We start from the raw sequence: 19,916 nt of genomic DNA, 5'->3' as shown, positions 1-19,916 counted from the left end.
CAAGGGATTTTTGACCTGTGTAGTAGCTTGTGGCAGGTATACTTATTAATCAAAGGAAAATACACTTGTTAAAAGCCCAAGACGGTCAATGCATTTCGGTGGCGTATCCGAAACGAACGACTGGGAGACCACGTAACCCGAAATGCATCGTGCCTACAATCAGTGACAAAAGTAGTGACACACTTGTCTAAAACGGGCCCTTTTATCAACAATGTCTTTCATTTATCATACAACTATCTTTAAAGAAAGATTTGAGGGTTTGAAATACAACATTAATTTGGGGGGGGGGGAGGAATGGGGTGGGGGGGTATAAAGGGGAAGAAATAGAGATGTTTACCATGCAGAAAAGGTGCCATTTTAGGGAAGTGTCTCAACACTTTTTCCCTTATTCTGTTTAGTGGCATAAAGAATTTGGTTTGACTTTTTTAAAGTCAGTTGCCTTGTAAGTTTTTCTAGTTGGATGGTTGCGTGAAAAGATAAAAATACCGTGGATATTTGTATAATTTCAGAACTTAAGCCCCCGCGTGCAAACGGACGCAACATTGTTGGCCAACAACTCCCAACATTGTCTGATGGTATATGTTGCGCCCGTCAGTTGCACACCCTATTGCATGTTGTCGGTGTTGTTGCGCAAAGTTAGAAACCGGTCAAACTTTTAGCTACGTACAAACGGACGCAACAACTGCCAACTGAATGTTGCGTCCGTTTCCAAGGGGCTTTAGTTTCAAGGTGAGGGAGTTGCATTGTCTTTCACCATGCGTCGACACGACACATCGCGTTACGGTTGTTTCTGCTTTACCTACCCTGGTATTCGTTAAGGTTGTGCCGGCTATTTCATGTTTTACAATCCTCTTCATTCTTCACGTCTGTTCCTGTATTAAGCGGAAAGTTTAAGGGGGAGGGGGGTACTCCCAAAAATTTAGGATTGGTGCGTGCCGCCCAGGGTCTTAAACCTCTATCCTATTTAAGGATGAGACAATTAAGAAATGAAAAATTAAACCTGAAAAATGAGATCCAATTTAAGGGAAAAACTAAGAATTCAATGGAAACACAAGAATCTTCCTTAAATCGCTTTATTCTAAGGTAAAGTTCAGTTTGAACTGATAATTTGCCTCTGTTGTAGCTGGGAATTTACGCACTTGTGAATGCTAGCTGATATAATAAAGGTGCCCTATCTAACAGCCACACTGGGATAACAACTCTAAAAAGGCCAAAAATGATGCCCTATATAAGGGTGGAGACCCTCAAAAACCATACCCTGTTGGGCGGCACATACCTATCTAGCCCATATATGGAAGTACTCCCCCTCCCCCCGTGAAGCAACCCTGGTATGAATAGGTTACCGTAAAATTCCGAAAATAAGCCCCGGGGCTTATATTTTTCAAAGGCCCTTTTTGAGGGGCTTATTTTTGGAGGGGCCTATATTCGGAGGGGCTTATGTACGGAGGGAAATTTGCGTTATAAAATCGGTTGGGCTAGATTGTAGTGGAAAGGAAATTTACCATTTTTGCTTTGTTTTACTTTGTATTCGAGGGCAGATTCCAAGTACAAGTCCCCCGGGGGGCTTATATTCGGAGGGGCGATTTAACGGAGGGTTTTTTGCGTTACGATCTTAGGGGGCTTATATTTGGAGGGGCTTATACATGGAGGGGCTTATTTTCGGAATTTTACGGTAATCGAGGTTCAACTGCATTTGAAAGCTAACAGGTTTGAATTCCCTTTGTTTTGGGTGGCAATCCAATGCTGACTAGGTTTTGGAGTCCGTCTGTCTTTAGCAGTCACATTTGATCGATTGTGGGAACACACTTAATAACCTTACCCTCTATTGCACTCGTATCGAGCTTTTCCATGTCGCTAGAGGGTCTTAACCATCAGCCGTCAACTGGCCTCAAAATCAACCGTTAACCGTCAAAAATGGACATTTCTTACCGTCAATGCAACCGACAAATCATGCAGATTAAGATTAACCGTCAGAAAGTTTCAAGGTACTTCAAATCATTAGCGTTTTGCCCGAAGACTGTCAAAATTTTCGAAACCTTGGAGGGGGGAGGGGGGGTTAGGCTGCCGCCCCCTCGCCCCCCCGGCCAGTACGCCTGTGTTATCTTGTTAAGTTGGGTGCAGGTTTGCTGTCTGGAAAAAAAAATACAACATTTGTGCTTTGTTTTGCATTTTTTCATTCTATTAATGCTCATTTGGGTCTGGATTAATTCTTGGAAGACAATAGCTCCGACGGTGTCTCAAATGGCACTTCGTCAAAACAAATCATAGCTGTCTTTGTTTCTAATTAGGATCACCTCTATAGTTCCTTATTAGAATTCCGATTCTGCCTGGCTAGGAGTTGAAGCTCTTGTCCCATATCTCTCTGTATCTGTGGCTAATTTGCTGTTACGGTGACGGAGGTGAGCGATAAAACTTACCTTAGTTCCGCAAAAGCCTCAATTACAGACCAAATATAGACTGTGTATCTTGCTGAAACACGTGATCACGAAATGGACTGAGAAAACAGATTGAAGTTATTTTTGGGTACGAGCTCAGTTAATGTTTGATATTCACGGATTCACATTCCGTTTACGAAGATTTCAAATTAAATGGAGAAATCAGTTCAGTCAATCATCAGCTGAATAGGTGAGTGTATAAGTTTAGTTAAGGAGGAATCACTTCTATAATTACTGTCAACATGTTTTTGCGCTTTATACAGTTCGTTGATCTAAATTGTCAAAACATTGAGTTGACTGAAGCAACTTAGTGATCTTGTCGCCCGCGTGCTTTAGGCTAGAGTTCAAAATTTCCAGCGAGAGCTAGAGTTCCTTTTTCAGTGAATCCAATGATCTATCATCTAAGAATTCTATTTTGTCAATACTGTCTTGAAGACCATTTTTGAAAAAAGGATGAAACTGTTCGGAGTCACTCATTTTTTTCACTGATTGTTAGGAGGCATAATGTTCTAGAAATTCTGACCTAATATCTCACATCTGTTTCTCCAAGTACAGTTATCAGTTGGATATTGAGTGCTCGTTCTCTGATAACTAAGTAACACAGCACAGCGCAAAACAATTGCGATAACTTGACGTGTTCATCATGCCGTATCCGCAGAAAGCAATGAAACCGAGCATGATAATTAAGAATGTAATAAGTTCGAGTAAATTATCCGCTCACCTTGGAATTTTCCAGTAGACCCGGCTTAATATAGACTAGAATCTGACTCTCTGTACAGTCTATGGAACTTTCGAGAGCCAAAACAAATAAATATTTTCGCTGCCTCGCAGTTTCTCTTTTTTTAAAAATTCAAACTTGTCCAAGAAGAAAGACCCTCCAAATAGTGACAACTTATTTTTCTAAGTGACCAATCTTCTGTTCTTATCCGAAATAACCTTCCACACCACGAGCAGCCGAGCGTGATTAATAAACATACTCAGGGAAGGGGGGTTGTGGGGTGGGCAATACAAACAGTGCTATATTACATATCTTAAGCAAAAATTCGTTCTACCGAAAGTCTTCAGAGGAAAAGCAGGAACTTTATTCCCATGTCGCGGAAAACCAGACATTTCTTTCGTTTCAAGGCATTTTCCATCCCTCCAGCTGTTCTCTTAGAGAAAAAGTAACCTTTGTTAAGCACTAAGTAAACTGAAAGTGACAGCCCCTTAAGATACAGCCAATTAGAACTTTGCAGACTCCCCCTCCCTACCCCACCAATACTTTGCTCGGCGAAGCAGCTGGCCTTCGTTTCGAGGACCAGTTGGCTGTTACGGTTATTTTGTTAAGATGTGGATGACGGATCTGTTCGTCATCAGGGCGTATTGGCATGCGTATTAGCAACGTAACCGATAAATTTGAGTCGAGTATGCAAAGACCACTAATCTTTACTTCCTTCAATTCAAAGAAATACTGGCGAACAATATTGTGATTCCGGTGCGTTGCTAACCTCATATCAAAACGATAAATTGAGTCATAAGTAAAGTTCTGATTTTTTACTGACTAGCTTTCAGCAATGCGACAGGTCACGCTGTCGGCTTAGAAATTAAATTGTTCCCATGCAGTTCGGGACATAACAGGGCACCATTTTGTCGACCAGCTTATTAAGTATTCTCCATTTTACAGCCAATTGAAGTTTTTTGTCCATGCTTTAATTTGAATATTTATGTTCAACTGACACATCTAAGCATTCAAGAAAATCACTAAATCCCATATAAGGAGTGAAAAGCGTCATTTCGAATTACAATGTAATTATGAAAATTTCGAAGCTCAGTGCCAATTATGATATTGTAGTTGTTTATTCGTTTCGAATCGGGTGTAAAACTGTTATGTTCCATGTCGTAAGAGCGCACTTTTTCCCCAACCTCTGTTAAGGAAAACTTGAATTACACGCAGCAGAAAGTGGACTGTTTCTTTTTAATGCGGAAATTAACAAATGCCTCTAGCGAAAAAATGCCTCTTGTCTTGTCTTGTCTTGTCTTGTCTTGACCTTGTATTGTGCAAATATGATCCTGTCTGTCGATGTCTCGCTGTTATTCCGCATCGTAAAAAACAACAGTTTGAGTAGTTTGAGAAGCGGAATGTGATAAATTTGAAACATTTTTCACAATACATTGCTTTTTCAAGAAAAACGAAGGAGGACTGGGGAAATTCATGCCAACTCATTTGTCGCCGCAAAGAATCGAACCTGACTGATTATAATTCCTTTTCAAGATTTATCTGGAAAGTTTTTTCATTCAAAAGCAATTGATTCTTTTTAATTTCTCTCTCTATATAAATGGCGAAAAAGTCTAGCAATTAAGATTATTTAATGTCGCTCAACTGGGTAATCATGGACCAGACCATGCGGAAAATTTACACAGCCACGCAACGTCGCAATTCTTTCAACCGGTGCATTTAACCCTCTAAGTCCCAATAGGGACCAACAGCAATTTTCTCCTAACGATATCCATACATTGTCGTGAGATGAGGTTATGAGAATTAAAAAATGATCACCTAAGAGAAAACACTTTGATCTTTTATCAAATTCTCTTAACTAATTCTTAAAGGAAATGTATATAGATCAGTTTGGAGAATTTGTATGTGGATATTGAGGCTTAAAGGGTTAAACTCCAAATTTCTGCACACAAAAAGTACGCTTTAAGTGGACATATTTCTTGAGTGACAAGCGAAAAAATAAAAGCGACAGTAGAGCTAATCTTTTATTCTTAACATAAAATGGTTTGCTAATTTTTCGTTTAGCATTTGAAGGAAACATCTTATTTGAAACAAGTTTTGAATTTCGTGTGAATTATTCAGCGCTTTATCGGAAGTTTATTTAGGGAAGGCGCCTCGCCTTGTGCTTGTAAACATTCCAGTAATAGCTCATAGAAGAACGTTTAAAAGCACTGTCACGCAACAAAAAATAAATTGGAAACCGTCCACTGGAAGAAGCCAGAAAATGAATATTATAAAAGACTAATATATAAACAATTTGTCCAAGTCTCAGGTCTTTGTGGCCCATAGTTTCTGAGTTATTTGCCAAAACGTTTCACGCACCTTTGTTTTGCATGGAGACGCCATATTGGTGTACCGTTTTGGTCCACCAATATGGTCGCTGGAAATCAATAAAACATCTGGATTTCACTTTTTGTATGACAGCTCTTTCTTTTCACTCGAGAACTAGCATACGTGCACATAAACATATTTCTAATGCTTGAAATAGTTATACTGCTGAAAATCAAGAGGAGAGACTTTTTTTCAACGAGATAGCATTCCTATGTTGGTGTCACGCACTGTGAAAACTGGGAAGTTCAAATTGCTGTATTTTCGAAATTAAACATGCTACAGGTCGGAATGGAAACTTGTATAAAAAACGTTATTTGGGGGCAAAAACGTTATTTTATACGAAGGTTTTGGGACCATATGGACCCGTGCGTGTACTGGCCAAAATAGTCACGCTACGCCCCTGAAAATGCCTCATACACTTTCTAAAAACAAAACACCATTAATGTGACTGAACAATGCTGCAGTCCGGGGGGGGGGGGGGGTACTGCCACATATGGGCTATATAGGTACGTGCCGCTGTGAAGGGTATGGTTTTCAAGCAGTTTACTCTAGGATAGGGTATATAAATCAGAGCGTTTGGGTCTAGAATAGGATATCATTTTTCAGGAAACTGATCAGTTAAGTTGAAGATTTTATCTAGACTAGGGATTGTGGTATAACGTTTTGTTTTGGCTAGACTGTGCTAGTGACCTCAGTAGTTTCTGGAAAACAGCTACTCTAGGATAGGGGGATTCGGGGAGTTTACTCTAGTACAGGGTAGCAAATTCAGCTGCACTAGCTCGGGCCACTAGCCACTTTGTGCCGAAATCCTAACGTGTAATATAAACATTTCAGTAAATTTACCTCGTTTATAGGGTTTCGCAAGGCAAAAACGTGCATATACTCAGTGTCTTAACAAACGAAATTAAATCGAAATATTCATTTATCTAACGCAAAGTGTCTGAATTGTCGTTCCGTTCTCTTCTTTTTGCTGAACACAAATATTTGGCGATCGGTGTAGGAAAATCAGCGATATTTGTCTTAGGGACTGTGCAATAATTATCAGGAGGGGGGGCTGAAAAACTAGAGGGGGGCATTACATAAAATTGCTGCCAATGAGGGGGGGCTCAAAGTAAAATCACTCATTTGACGGAGGGGGGGCCTTAAGTTTTATTCGTAATGTAAATAAAATTAAACGCAATGAAAGATTCTCAATACAGACATCATGATAGACTGTAACAAATATCAACCCGAACAGCTGTTAAACGATTATTGAAAATATTCCATCAAAATGAAAAGCAAATTCACAACTGATCAATTTTAACCCGTCTTCTAATTAATTGAGTTGATCCTATATAAAGCAAAAATCATGAACTTGTTTTTCAGCTTCCCCCATAAAACAATGGGAATCAAACAGATCTCATAGATAAGCTTTGTCGGTTTTTGATGTGAATAAAAGTAATGTTTCTTCATCGACTGAATCGATTTGCTGAATTCCATATATATGTGGCTCATAACAAAAGTTCAACAGGCTCTCCTCCCAAGGATCTAAATATAATGCAAGCTCTTTTTCTTCTGTTATTTGAAGCGTTCAATCTCCTGTTCTTTGATTTTTTTTCTCTGCTCCTTTCTCTTTCTGGCTTCAGAAGTGTTATATTTTGAGCCAATGTGGTAAGCACCCCGGTACTTAGCAAAAGCTTTGTCTAAATCTTCAATCAAGCGATCAATATCCTTCTCGATACTAGATGTTACGTAATAACGTTTGTCATTATTGAAGCTGTGATGGCAGCTCAGTCCAGTTTTGAGTTTACCAGTGTGGTGGGAGGGGTGCGACGTTATTTTTAACATAACAGAGGGGGGGGGGGGGGGGGGGTTAGAACTAATTTTTTTTGTTTTGGAGGGGGGGTACTGCATTCTAAGTTTTTGCTAGATAACTCTAGTTTTTCAGCCCCCCCTCCTAATAATTATTGCACAGTCCCTTAAACAGGGTCAGGGTATGAGGGGCCGCGCCGCACCTCCCCACCCTGGGATATATCGAGTACCCCCCCCCGGGGGGTTTTAGAAGCTCACGATGACAAAACTCTTCTGAATGCCGGTCAATTTCACGTTCTAAAGAAGTGCCTCGTAAAATTTGATCGCCACAGTTTACAAGATGTTGTGGATCAAAAAACTCAGGCCTAATCTTAATACGCAGAGAGACTGTCCATAAGTGCGAAACTTTGTCTGGTAAGTATTTCAAGTAAAGCCAACATATACTCTCCCTCTAGTTCCAGGCCTTTCCCTACTTGCAATAAAGTAAGCGAAGAATTTTAAATACGCAAAGCACCTCAAGTAAGCATAGCATCTCAAGCAAGCAGAGCACCTCAGGTATCTAAAGTAAACTCCGGCGAGTCTAAAGTAAACTCCGGCGGAGTTTACTTTAGATACTTGAGGTCGGCTTTGCTTGCTTGAGATGCCTTGCTTACTTGAGGTGCTTTGCGTACTTGAAATGCCTCGCTTACTTAGTTACCTTTATTTTTAATGATCTATTGTTTTTTCTTTTATTTATAGGACATGTTTAAGCTAATTTCTTTGACTTGATAATGACGTCCGAGATCGTCGAAACGTCGTCATGTTTTTAAGGTTTTTCCAAATTTCTCAAAATAATTTCAAGAAATATTCTATCGCAGTTTTTTTCCATAGTTAAAATGTTTTAAAAAATCTGTTCCCTCTAAAATTGGCCATTGTTTCGAAGTGCAGTGAATTTTGATATAAAGGTCATGATAGCTAATACATACTTAATGGCATTCAGCCACTGATGCTTCAAATGTTTTCTAGTTCATATAAATTGGAAAACTATAAGATAACTTTTTCTTTGTTGTGTTTTCCAATTTTTACAAGGATTTTTTTCCTGTCATCGAAAACGTGATTCATTTTCAGGACGGAAGAGCTCCCTAGATGACAAAAGCAATTAGAGTCTGTTGTGTTTTTCCAGATTGGAGTTGCGTTTAGGCCTCAGTTTACCTAGAACAGTGTAAGTTTTATGTAGTAACCACCGCTTGATTCCTTGGTTGAGGACATATTGGCTCTATTGTGGGATGAGGCGGGCCTTCAAGATTTCATCTTGCTCGCCAGATACCTTGCTAATAAAATTTTGTGTCGCATTACTGAAATAACTGTCAAATAAACTACGGAAACGAGAATTGAAGAGAGCCGGAAATGACGACAATCACGTCCACGTTACAATCCTGTTGAACGGGTTAAATTGTTTGTTCAAAGATCTGCTGCCTCATGCGTAGTGTTTCACTAGCTAACACACAATAACGTGGTGCTCAGTTGCGTGGACTGAATAGCTTTCTTCAAGTCTGCGATTTCAAGGTAGGGTTTTTGGTGCTTATATGTTCGGTCGGCACTGTCGCTTAAAACGGCCCGGTCTTTTTTTTTTGTTAATAATAGATCAAGGTCAAGTTCCTGGCTACTATTGTTCTGGGGCTTGGAATGAGATGCCAGCAATGTTTAACAAAACTCCGGCTCAAACTCCTCAGTGATCAGACTTGGTGCAATCAGAAAAAAATACGGTGACGAATTGACAACGACTAGAGCAAGCAAGCGTCTAGGCTTATAAGGTCTGAACGTGATAACGGCACATTTTACATGCATAATTTCAAGCAATGCTTATTGCGTTTAGGGTTTTTTTCGAGATCTCAGAATCAGATGTTGAGCACTTAACTCAAGCCTTAACTCGCGCTAAGCCGTCCTTCGTATATCAAACCGAATTGGATTCAAACTATTTCAAGAACACAAAAGAACTAGTTTGTAGCCCTGCGAGAAGGCTGTAAATAACTTCCTTTAATACATTGATAATACAGGAAGTCTATAGCAGGTCGATATTGCGATTCCTTGTGTAGCTATATATCGCCTTCCTTGTCTCAGATATAGTTTCAGGAAGAGTCGTGCAGAATCGCATTCTTTTGGTAACCTTAGTAATGAGTAAGCCTGTTAATTACCCGCTCATGGTTCTTTATCGGTACGTTGCCGGGCATTATTTTTTACAGAACAAAGATAGGTTCCCTTCTCGATTCACGGTTGAAGTCCAACACTTGATACAAAGTTCATCAATCGGCTTTGTTTGACTCTGGCACACGTTAAGATTGAAGATAATTAATTGCTCCCCTAATTACTTATTTGCATCTCGTGATGGAAATAGAGTGAATTTGTCATATGCCAAATTCATCATTTGTTGCCGCACGCTGTAGTTTTCATTTAATGGACCTTACAATAAGCATTATGTTCCTTATTCCTTCCTTACCACTGATCTGTAATCAAAACAAGCCCGGGCCGACATCATAGATTTGACGATTCAAAGCTTTATTCAAGTTGTCATATATTGTTGTAAGCTTTAAAGGACTAACCATTTGACGCACAGCCCTGTAGTTTTTTACTTCACATATGTGCATTTCAAGGTAAGAATATTGTTGTAAGTAATAATTAATTCGTTTTCTTAATATTCTTTACCCTTCCTGACTGTCATGATAACTCAGTACTGTCATAAGCAACAGCATCAAGGAGAGTATTTGTTTTCACGGTGCCTTGGCCAAGCGTTTTTATTTAATTGTTCCGCGGTGTCATTGAGACGGCTGCCGTTTTCAAAAGAAATTGACAGTTCTTAGCTTGCATCTAAGTGTCTTAGAGTTTTAAGTTGTTGAAAGCCGAAGGAAATAGCCAAATTGAATAAATATGTAATTAATAGACCTCGTTAGCTTGTATGTTTTATTTTCTCAGTACAGGTCATGTGATAATACTCCAGAGAACTGTTTCTTCCAAATTTTGTATTATTCCCGCGCATGTACGCGTAATTTATAAAAAAACCCTTGGATCTCTATTGGGAAAACAAGACATACAACTGAAATGAGGTTTATTTGAGACTTCAGCAAAAGAGGTTCGTTTATGCTAAATCGTAGCTCTGAGTCTTTGCTTCCGATGACGCAGTTTGTCGCCGTGTACACTCGCCTTGATTTCAGCCGTTCTCTCGGTCCTTCGGCGACGTCCATAAAAGCGTCGCTGAAAAATAGACTTCACATCCTTTCACTTTTTTCCGCGATTATCCCAAGGGGCCCAATTACTTAAAAAGAACGAATTTGGGTTGGAGCTGAAGAGAGGTGGCCGTTTCCGAGTTCTGACAGACAGACGGTAGAATTTATCGCCTTGCCGTTTCCGTTCCCAAGTAATCTTAAATTTGGTCAACTCACGTCCTAGTTATGCAGGGACGGCAAAGAAATGTACAAAAAAGTGTCATGCACGTGCAGAATTGTTGTTTTGCTCATTAAGCCTATTGCTTTTTTGACGTTCCCGATGCTGTCGCCGTGGTTAAGTTTCGTAAGGTCCCTCTTCCCGAGAAGAGACGGGGAAGAGCGCGGGCTCTGTTCCTGAACAGCGGCTGTTAATCGAGCCCACGTAATTCATCTACTTTACCACGTGATCAATAAAGTTCTGAGTAGTCTTTTTGGGTCTTCGTTTTCAACTTTAGCGGGGGCTGGCCCCGATAAAATCCGTTGATAATTTAGGTCATTGAAGATCTTGTTGTTTCTTACGCATTTCAAGTCCAGATAGTCTCTTCGAGCCGAGTCTTAAAGAGATTTTGATGCAGCCGTTGTTTGGTCTTCAGTCTTCGTTTTCAACCCACCTTGCTCGAAACTCGGTTTTTCATTCTCGATTTGCAGCGAATACGGGTGAATATTTCAGAAGCCAAATGATCCGTTCAACTAAGAGATCACTGATAGACTCTCTCTCTCTCTCTGTTCTATGATCTGCGTCAGAGGCAAAGTTCTGAAAGTAAAAGGCCGGGAATTAGCGTTTTTCTTCCCAGTGAGAGGGCGAGGGGGAGGGGGAGCGACGGAGGAGGTGGTGGGGGGGAGGGGTACTGAAGAACATGAGTTTTATAAGGGGGGGGGGGGGGGCTCCCACTCGAGCTCCAACCCTTCCCTTTACCCTTTCAGACATACCATTTTGACAAAAAGGTACCTTTTCGTCTAGTTTCCATCAAAATGCTACGTATCCCTTTCACACATCAACGTTCTTTCAGGAGCCCATGGGCTCCTACTTTTATTTCTAAACCCTTGGATGTTGTCACGGGAAAACCTTGACAACAAATTAAAATGATTTCCCTACCCTGAAGAAACTGACTCAACAGCCTGAAGCCGGAAATTAAAGTTACCCTTCTCAGGCGGAGCCCCCACGCCTGGTCCTCACGTACGACACACAAATGTACCCTCACTCCCACACACGCACCCTCGGATTTACGTGCCTGGTGTACCCCCAAAGTTTCAGGAAGCAAAACCGGTTCTTCCCACTGAATGAAATGGTATGTCGCATTTCTGAAAACTGCTTTCAAAATTTATGTCAAGGTTGATTTCCACTGACGCTTTTTTGGCTACGCACGTTAACGCACAAAAATTTTAATCACGTAATTTAAATAGAGGCAAGATAAAAAGGGCTGAGCTTAAACAATAAGTTGAACGAGGTTCAACTTTTACCAGCTTACGAGCGACTTTTCATACCGTTGCCTCATTTTATTTGCGAACGTAAATTTTACGCACGTACGCACGTAAAAATGGGGGGACCAAAACGGCCGTAACCTCCCCTCCCATAGACTTGTCAGGGATACGCTGCATTGATGACTCTTAACCTTGTGATATAATGTGTCACTTCATGCATGTAATATTATACTCCGGTGGAAGGACGCTCACCTCTGATTTGAAGGTAAGGTTTTGGCGTTTCTAGGTTTCTCTGTTGCTTATAAAGTTTGTCTCGTCAATTGCCAGTGTTACTTTTATGGCTAATGATTTTCTCTGAGCCTGAGAGATATCAAACGTTGTATACATCAAGCAGAGATTCGGTTATTCATCTGATTTCAGTGTTACGTAAATGGAAATAGGTGGGCCGATCATGCAAGAGCAAATACTAATGCGCTTTTGTAGGACCCGACATGTTTTCGAACAAATCTCGACAACGAAACATATCTGCATGCTTTATTTAAAGTAAATGCCAACGTTAAGTCCAGTTAGTAGTTTTTTAAAGACCTCAGAATCAGATGATATTTGGACAGCGAGGTTAAAAAGACCCAAAACCTTGACACTGTCTGCTGGCTTTGAACTTACTCCCAACAGGCTAGGGTCACGGAATCACATTCCACAAGAATGCGCCAGCTTAAAATTACAAACACAGCAATCGAACATTTCGTTTGAAATTAAACATTTTTCTACATTTTTTCGCAAACTTTTCCTAGTTTCTTCATGTATATCGCGCTATTGCTTTAGATAACCTGTAAAGGGACGCGCTATTCATGAATGCATTCCCACGCTGGAGATGAATAATGATCGAGTATATGTTTACTCAGGGCGCGAGATAATTGTTAATTGTATTTTTACTCAATTGCCGAAATCAATTCTCTCCTGAAGGCAGATACCTAAATTGTTTAATGGGTAATCGTTTTCTCTACTCTATCCGCGTCTGATGTTTCCTTTCTACTTGCTTTGTACAAGGGGACCTATTAATTAAAGTTCATTTAGAATATTACCCCTTGCAGGGCAGGCCGAGCATTAACATTTGAAATTTTTGCCTTTCATGATAACAATGATATGAGCAGAGTCGCTCGATGTACTTACCCTGTGAGCACAGGTTTCTTTCTGGCACGGCTTTAAGCATTTGTAAAGTCGTTCGCGTGGCTTTTCAATCGCGTAAACAAACCAACTACGTGACTGACAAGCCGCGCGAACGACTTAAGAGATGCTAAAACCATACCAGAAAGAAACCTCTGCTCGCAAGATAGGCGTAGTTATGGCCCTAAAGGCTCGATCCACCTGATGTAGAGGTCATGTGGAGGAGGCATGCGTCCCAAGTCTTGAAATATCTCAACCCATAACTCAATTAACGAAAGAGGTCAAAATTTCGTAACGGGATCTTTTCTAGGGATTTTAAAGATTATATTTCTAGAGGCTCTAAATTTAACGTTGCAGCCCTAACATCACAACCCATACGCTTCACGTCTGGCACTTTTACGACACGTTTTTGGCAAAGCCATCGTGTGCAAGCAGCGTTTTGCGGTAGTCGAGCAAAATCATTGCCTTTCTCGAAGACACAACTACTGGGTAAGAGCAAATTGAATAATAAGAAAGTTATTAATAAATGGCAGTACCCATTCATTATCATCAGTGTTAAATCAGCGATAAATTCTTTAGTGAATTTTGTTTCGTGATTTTTGGGGATGAGTTATTTATATATACGAAGTATTATTTCCTTGAAGAAACAATCAGCCGACCTTCATTTGTTTGAAACTGCATTTTTATTGCGCTGTACTATCTGATTCCTGTTTCAAGCGTTTGGGCATTATAAAACAGTGATATTGGCTTTAGAAAATGATTCAGCAGGCGATTTTTTCATCATCGGTAAAACATTGGCGAAGAAACCGGCACCTCTGAGTGGTTAAGTCATCGTTTGGCCATTCCTCCATGTATTCACGTTCGAGGGAAATAAAGTCCTCCATACTTTGTTTCATTTCTAGAAAAAAGAATGATTGTTGATTACAGTTGCAATACTCATTGCGGCTTTTTATGTAAAATTTAGTTGCGACTGAACACTTACAGCGTGAAAAGGGTTCTGTTTAGGGCGATGGTATGAATTGTTCGGAACGTTTGATGTAGTCTACGGTAGAAAATAGTATTCACAGAGTCTTTCATAGCTTTAAGCTTCAGATCGAAGCTGTCCATGTGAACATTAAGCAGAGTTAATCATTGATCAGTTAACCTGTAAGTTGTATTTTCGATCAGTACTGCAGTCAGATGTCAGTTCTTTCTTGTCCGATCCCCTGGATTGATCAAGAGGATTCCCTGATCATGGTTTTTAGCCTCATTGATTCAGCAGTGATATGAGAAGGAGACGGCAATTTTATTGTAGAAGTTATTTGAAATTAGTCTCGCTCAACAGATAGCCAGCAGACAGAGACGTATTTCCGGTCGTCGTGGGCTCACTAAGGTGAAAATTTTCCGACAAATGGTACTGGCACCGAAAACAGGAATGAATCATATTTACTGAATATAGTTCCCTTCTTAACCTGAGATCAAGCTTTTTTTTGAGAAGCTAGGGTAAAAGAGACACGAAAGACATAATGGAGATATAGGGAGGGCATGATCGCAGTTGGCAGCCCGTTCACTCTCTTCACTAAGCCACCCACGAAAGCACGAAAACAGAACTTCTCACAATCTAGTGCATAACACAATTAGTTTCCTCAATATATTTTCAAAGTCCCCGTGAGGATATGAATCCACGGCCTCCCAAAGACCGGTCGGGGCGGATGTCCCTTTCGGGGACTTAGATGTTTTCCTTGACCTGAACTCGTGGCACACAGCGAGATCACGATTGCATATTTTTTCAGATCAATGCGCTTATTTAGATTTTTTTTACGTCACAGCTATGAAGACGAACCCGTTTATTTTAGCTTGAGATCGGGGAATCTTGGGGTCAATTCAGTAAAACTTTATCAAATGTCATCCACAAGGTGGCTATTCTTAAACTATAGCTTCACTTGTAAATCACACTTCTAAAGGTTTTTTGAAATTGACTCAAGGTAAAAGTCAGAGTCACTGACAGAATATGAATCCATGACCCGACCGCGAACATGTCAAGGCAGATTTCTCCCTTGAGAACCATGTTGCCCTTGTTCTAAGCTCGTGACACTCTTACAGAACACGCTGTACGTCTTCCTTCCAGAGAGATTTTGTTTGGATTGCACGCTTGAAAGCTCTAGACCTTTTCAATTGTTCGCGCGATTAGCTTGTCTGCCATGCAAAACAGACTTCTAAATTTAGTTCTTCTATTAGTGATTGGGAACAATGCTCCTTGAGGCCTCCTTGACCCATGCATTTTTTGAATTAAAGTCGACTCAGCTTAGACTTGAACCTTTAATCTCTGGTTGCTGAATAAGACTGGGTGTGAAAGAGTTCCTCTGCTCGAATAAAAAGAGACTCTTTTTCTTATGGTATTACGCTGAAATCACTGTCGGGTTCATCGAGCTAGGTGTAAATTAAAGGACGCTTGAAAAGCCTTCAATTGTATAAACTTTGGTTCAGTTTTACGATGTGAGTAAATGAAAGAGGTAATGTATTATAAGGAGAAAAAGATCTAAATTTTGCATTTATTTACAGCTCTGGATAATTTTTTGCTTCTTTTTTCCTAGTTTACTTGGTGAAGACATCCTGCCCTGGTTTGCCTAAAAACTTCACGCGGTTGTCGGTTTAAGAGAAGCGTTCAGTAATTTAGACTTTGCCATAAGACTGGTCTATACCAAGTCAATCATGTATTCACTACACGACATCACAAGCGTTTGCCCAAAAATTGAACCAGTGGACTCTGACGAAGGTGAAAGTAATGACCAAGGAGACATGGATCGGTTGCATTGCCAGGCAAAATCATCTGTTGAAGATTTTCCTATCAATAACAATACAGTGCATGGTAAAGTAAGTGAGTACGATACGACCTTGAAAGGCGACAGAACCTCTCTTGAGAGACTATCAACCAACAGCCTGGCACCGTACAATAACGTATCGACTACCCAATCAGGCGATATGTTTCCAAGTAAGCAGATTACCGTTACTTACTCAACTGCAAACCATACGACAGTTTCCATGGATACACCTGAAATACAGATAGGAAACGCGTTCACAGTGGTTCCAATTTATGAGATCAACGGACGTGAAGGGCAATATTATCCTGTGAGTGCCGCAGAAAATAGTCATGATATTCAAAATGGTACCCAGCATATATATAGTAATAACAACAGCAAGAACAAGAACTATGGAAAAACATTCCTTCAACAAAATGGTGGACCCGAGGGATTGCCCGCGTACCGGTCGAATTTTTACGGGAAAATGCCATATGCGCTTGTGGCTTCCAGTGTAGGGCTTTCGCCGTACCAAGGATTACCAACATACAGTGGAACCCATAGAGCTTTAACAGCGCATGAGATGGGACTCCAGGTTAAGCCTTGCTGTCAATGTCCCTGTCACTTACAACTTCCACAACCATCTCATATGGCTGCTGTTGACATGAAAAGCCAGCGGCCTTCAGTAATCATGGTACCTGCCAAGTTGGATCACGCTTTTGTGGGCGCAAACTCGAAGGTAAAGTTGTTTTGTTTAAATATTGCATTGAATTACATTTCGTCCCATGTAAGGTAATTCTGATTCCGGAATCCCGAAAACTAGTTTTTTGCTTTTGGAATCCTGAATCCTGGGGCGCGATCCATTCGACCAAAATTCCAACAGGTCCAGCTGGGAAAAGTGGTCCACCTCAAAATGTGGACCCGTTTGTTCGGTTGGACCGAACTGATCCATTGATTTTTGGACTGAAATTTTCGGAAATTTTGGTTGAATAGATCGCGCCCCTGGGCTTTTGAAACCGGAATCTTGCTCAAGGATTCCGTTGGAATCCCGCTGAATCTGGAATCCAGTAGCAACGTGGAATTCAGAATCCGAGACGGTCTTGGATTATTTTAAATGGGGTTATACATGACATTTCATTGCATTGTTTTCATTACATACCTTGTGAATTCAGTGGGTTGTTACGTTGGGATCATTATCAGCCTGTGCGTTTACTGGTTACTGGCATTCAAAAAAACAAACGAACAAAAATCAAAACAAACTAGTAACCGGTTTGAAATTCTTTGAAGGTTGATTCAGATTCATCCGACGATGACGAAGAAGGAAATGAAGAAAAGTACTTTCGTGTAAATATCGATGGCACAACAGCAAGGTTCAAATTAACCCGAGAAGACTGGGAAAGGATTCCAATTAATACCTTCCCAAGCGGTGGCCGACTGTTGAGTGGCGACTGGACAAGAATCTTCCTTGAAAAAGTTAAAGAAAGCAACCCATGGTGCAGTTTACGCTTCAAAAATAATCACGTGAGATCAGAAAACTCGCGCAAAATCCACTCAGCGGTTTTCTTCAGAGGAGGCGCAGAATGCAAGCGACCAGAGTGCAATGTGAAAGTGCGATTCGTCATCCATAAAGAGAAAGGAAAGTATGTCGATGTGGCGTATGTTGGCAACGTGTGTCACAGCAGCCAGCTTGGCGGAGGTGGCGTTGGAAGTGAAAGGAAGAAAAAGCAAGGCCGCCTTGCCCGTTAAGCCTATTTTGTGCATGAATTTCTTGAAGCTGGCGTTAAACGCTCTTTATAGTATCTTTTATATTTAGCTTGGATGCTTACTGATACCATCCGGGGGTAGTCCTATTGATACGGCTATATAGTTAAAAAACGAACACCGGGAACCACATAACGCAGAACAAGAATCAGTTGGTACTTCTTTTTGCCGGATCTCTTATTCTTTTAAGATTCTCGTCGTAAACAGGCTGCAGTGCAGCCGTATTTTTGGGCGGGCAAGGGTGCTTTTAGTCGCCCATGCAGTTGTTCTTCGTCTCGTCACGGCGTTGCGTGAGGAGACAAAGCAATTGCCGTGGCCGCCATCTTTGAATCTATAAGATAAGAAGACTGGGGAGAGTGGAAGTAGAGACCCTTGGGGTAGGAGTTAGCACAAATGGGATTTAACGTGGCGGTCAAGCGAGCAGAAATATGCGCACACCCGAAGAAAACGCGTGCAACTAGGCTTGTACAAGACGTCTCCTTAACTTGTGAATAAGCTATTTATTCATTCATGGGGTGATTTTATTTAACCAGTGAAATAGATAGTGGACTTCTACGCTGTATATGAGGCTCTAATGACATCGTTTTCTTTTGATTATTTGAAGCTACTCGGTAATTGTCAGATACTTTTTTATGGGTTAAGTAAAATCATTCTACTGAAGCGAATAATCATAATGATGTTTAGTTACTTTAAAATTCTACTGATATGAAAAATAACTTCTTTAAGTTACCATATTTTATTTTTAGTTTTGGCTATATTGGTTAACGTGCGTAGTACGACTTGTCAATGCTCAATTCATCCACTTTCTTGGCCATGTGACGTCACACGATTATCAAGTCAAGCGCGAAGGTGTTTGCATATTCAAAGTAAGCGACAATAGCACGAAAAAGACAGTTGGCTTGTTTTTCATCCCATATGAGGTTTAACCTTTGTCTTCTTTATCTTAGGTTTCTGCTCCATTACATAGCCTTATTATTAGTATTGGCTCGTCACGCTATGATTGCTCCCCAATCATTGGTGACGAGTGAAACTGAGCACGTCTGTGGGAGGATAAAATGTGAAAGAAATAGCTCTGCAGTAAAACGACGAGTGCTCTGAGTGCAACGAGTTTTAGAAATTTATATTCTTTACTTTCGAACTAACAAAACCTTGAACACCAGAAATATATCTTGAATGTTATTGTTTCAAAAAAATCCAATCAGGCGTGAGAAAACTAATCCGCCAGCAATACGGTTAATAAGCTTGTGGTTTTGTGGCTAGCTCGCGTTTCGTAATCTTTGTTGTGATACGTCATGCCACAATAAACACTCCTGAAATAAACATTCGTCAATTAAAAAAAAAAAACTATGAACATTGCGGTTACGTGGGACAGGAATGACGTCTGCGTTGGAGCTTGTGATTGTAAATACGAAGTTCGCATTCAGCAAAAAGACACGGGTTTTGATTTCTAGAATTCACACATGTGCTTTGAAAGAGTGGAAGGGTGATGATTTTTTCTCATGGTGGTAAGTTTATTTCTATATTCCCAACCAGCTAGGGTTTTTAATTAACTAATTCAAGAGATTTAATTACTGTTAGACACCATATCGTTTATTTAGCTTTATTATTATACGTGATGAAACATGAAAGTGTATATGATATTGTTCAATGTACTAAAATGTGAAAAGTTTGTTAAATGTTCTATTTTTCCAGCGCCGTAGACTTTACCGAGTCAGAGAATCAGGATTTACTGATATTTTTGTAAAGAAAACAGTTTTGCATAAGTAAATCATTGCCGATAAATTGACGGTGAAAAGAGAGAAAACTTTTAGTATTGATTCTTTCGTTTATTTAGAATATTATATTTATGATAAGTGTAACTATTTTTCTATTGCATATCATTAAAATCTACTTTCCCATACCCTTTGCTGGGTAGTGTATTTCTCATGAAAATCCGAAGATTTATCTTTATAGTCTGCACTTATTTTACCAAAAAGTGTATGGTTACGAAAAACCTCTATTAAACGTCAATAAAACATTTCCGCATGAGTAAATCCTTGTGATAAACGTAGATATTCACGAGAAAACGTGTAGTATTGATCGTTTGCATAATATATTTAGAATATTTATGATAACTATTTTTCTTACATAAGATAAATACTCTCTTACTTCACGTCAATACCCCTTGATGGATGGTGTATTTTCTCATGAAATTCCGAAAATGGAAGCCATGTTATTTTGCTTATGGCCTTTCGAAGTCCAT

At 40.1% G+C, this 19,916-nt stretch overlaps 1 protein-coding gene across 1 annotated transcript; it reads left to right on the top strand.

Annotated features, from left to right (window-relative positions):
* Positions 1 to 8,781: 8,781 nt before the first annotated feature.
* Positions 8,782 to 19,580, top strand: LOC140937459 (uncharacterized). Its single transcript, XM_073387026.1, has 3 exons — positions 8,782 to 8,856; positions 15,710 to 16,652; positions 17,201 to 19,580. Exons 2-3 carry the CDS (start codon positions 15,828 to 15,830, stop codon positions 17,657 to 17,659), a joined length of 1,284 nt encoding a protein of 427 aa, XP_073243127.1. The 5' UTR covers positions 8,782 to 8,856; positions 15,710 to 15,827; the 3' UTR covers positions 17,660 to 19,580.
* The last annotated feature ends 336 nt before the right edge of the window (positions 19,581 to 19,916 follow it).

The sequence above is a fragment of the Porites lutea genome, chromosome 5 (assembly GCF_958299795.1).
Source record: "Porites lutea chromosome 5, jaPorLute2.1, whole genome shotgun sequence".
NCBI classification, from domain to species: domain Eukaryota; kingdom Metazoa; phylum Cnidaria; class Anthozoa; order Scleractinia; family Poritidae; genus Porites; species Porites lutea.
The sequence above is the reverse complement of the archived record's forward strand: the minus strand, read 5'-3'. Positions and strand labels throughout refer to the sequence as shown.

What these genes read in the sequence shown, in the direction of transcription:
- LOC140937459 (XM_073387026.1), top strand. Translation starts at nt 15,828, where the DNA reads ATGTATTCACTACACGACATCACAAGCGTTTGCCCAAAAATTGAACCA. An exon ending in TTGTGGGCGCAAACTCGAAG is followed by an intron (nt 16,653 to 17,200) that starts GTAAAGTTGTTT and finishes AATTCTTTGAAG; the next exon opens with GTTGATTCAGATTCATCCGA.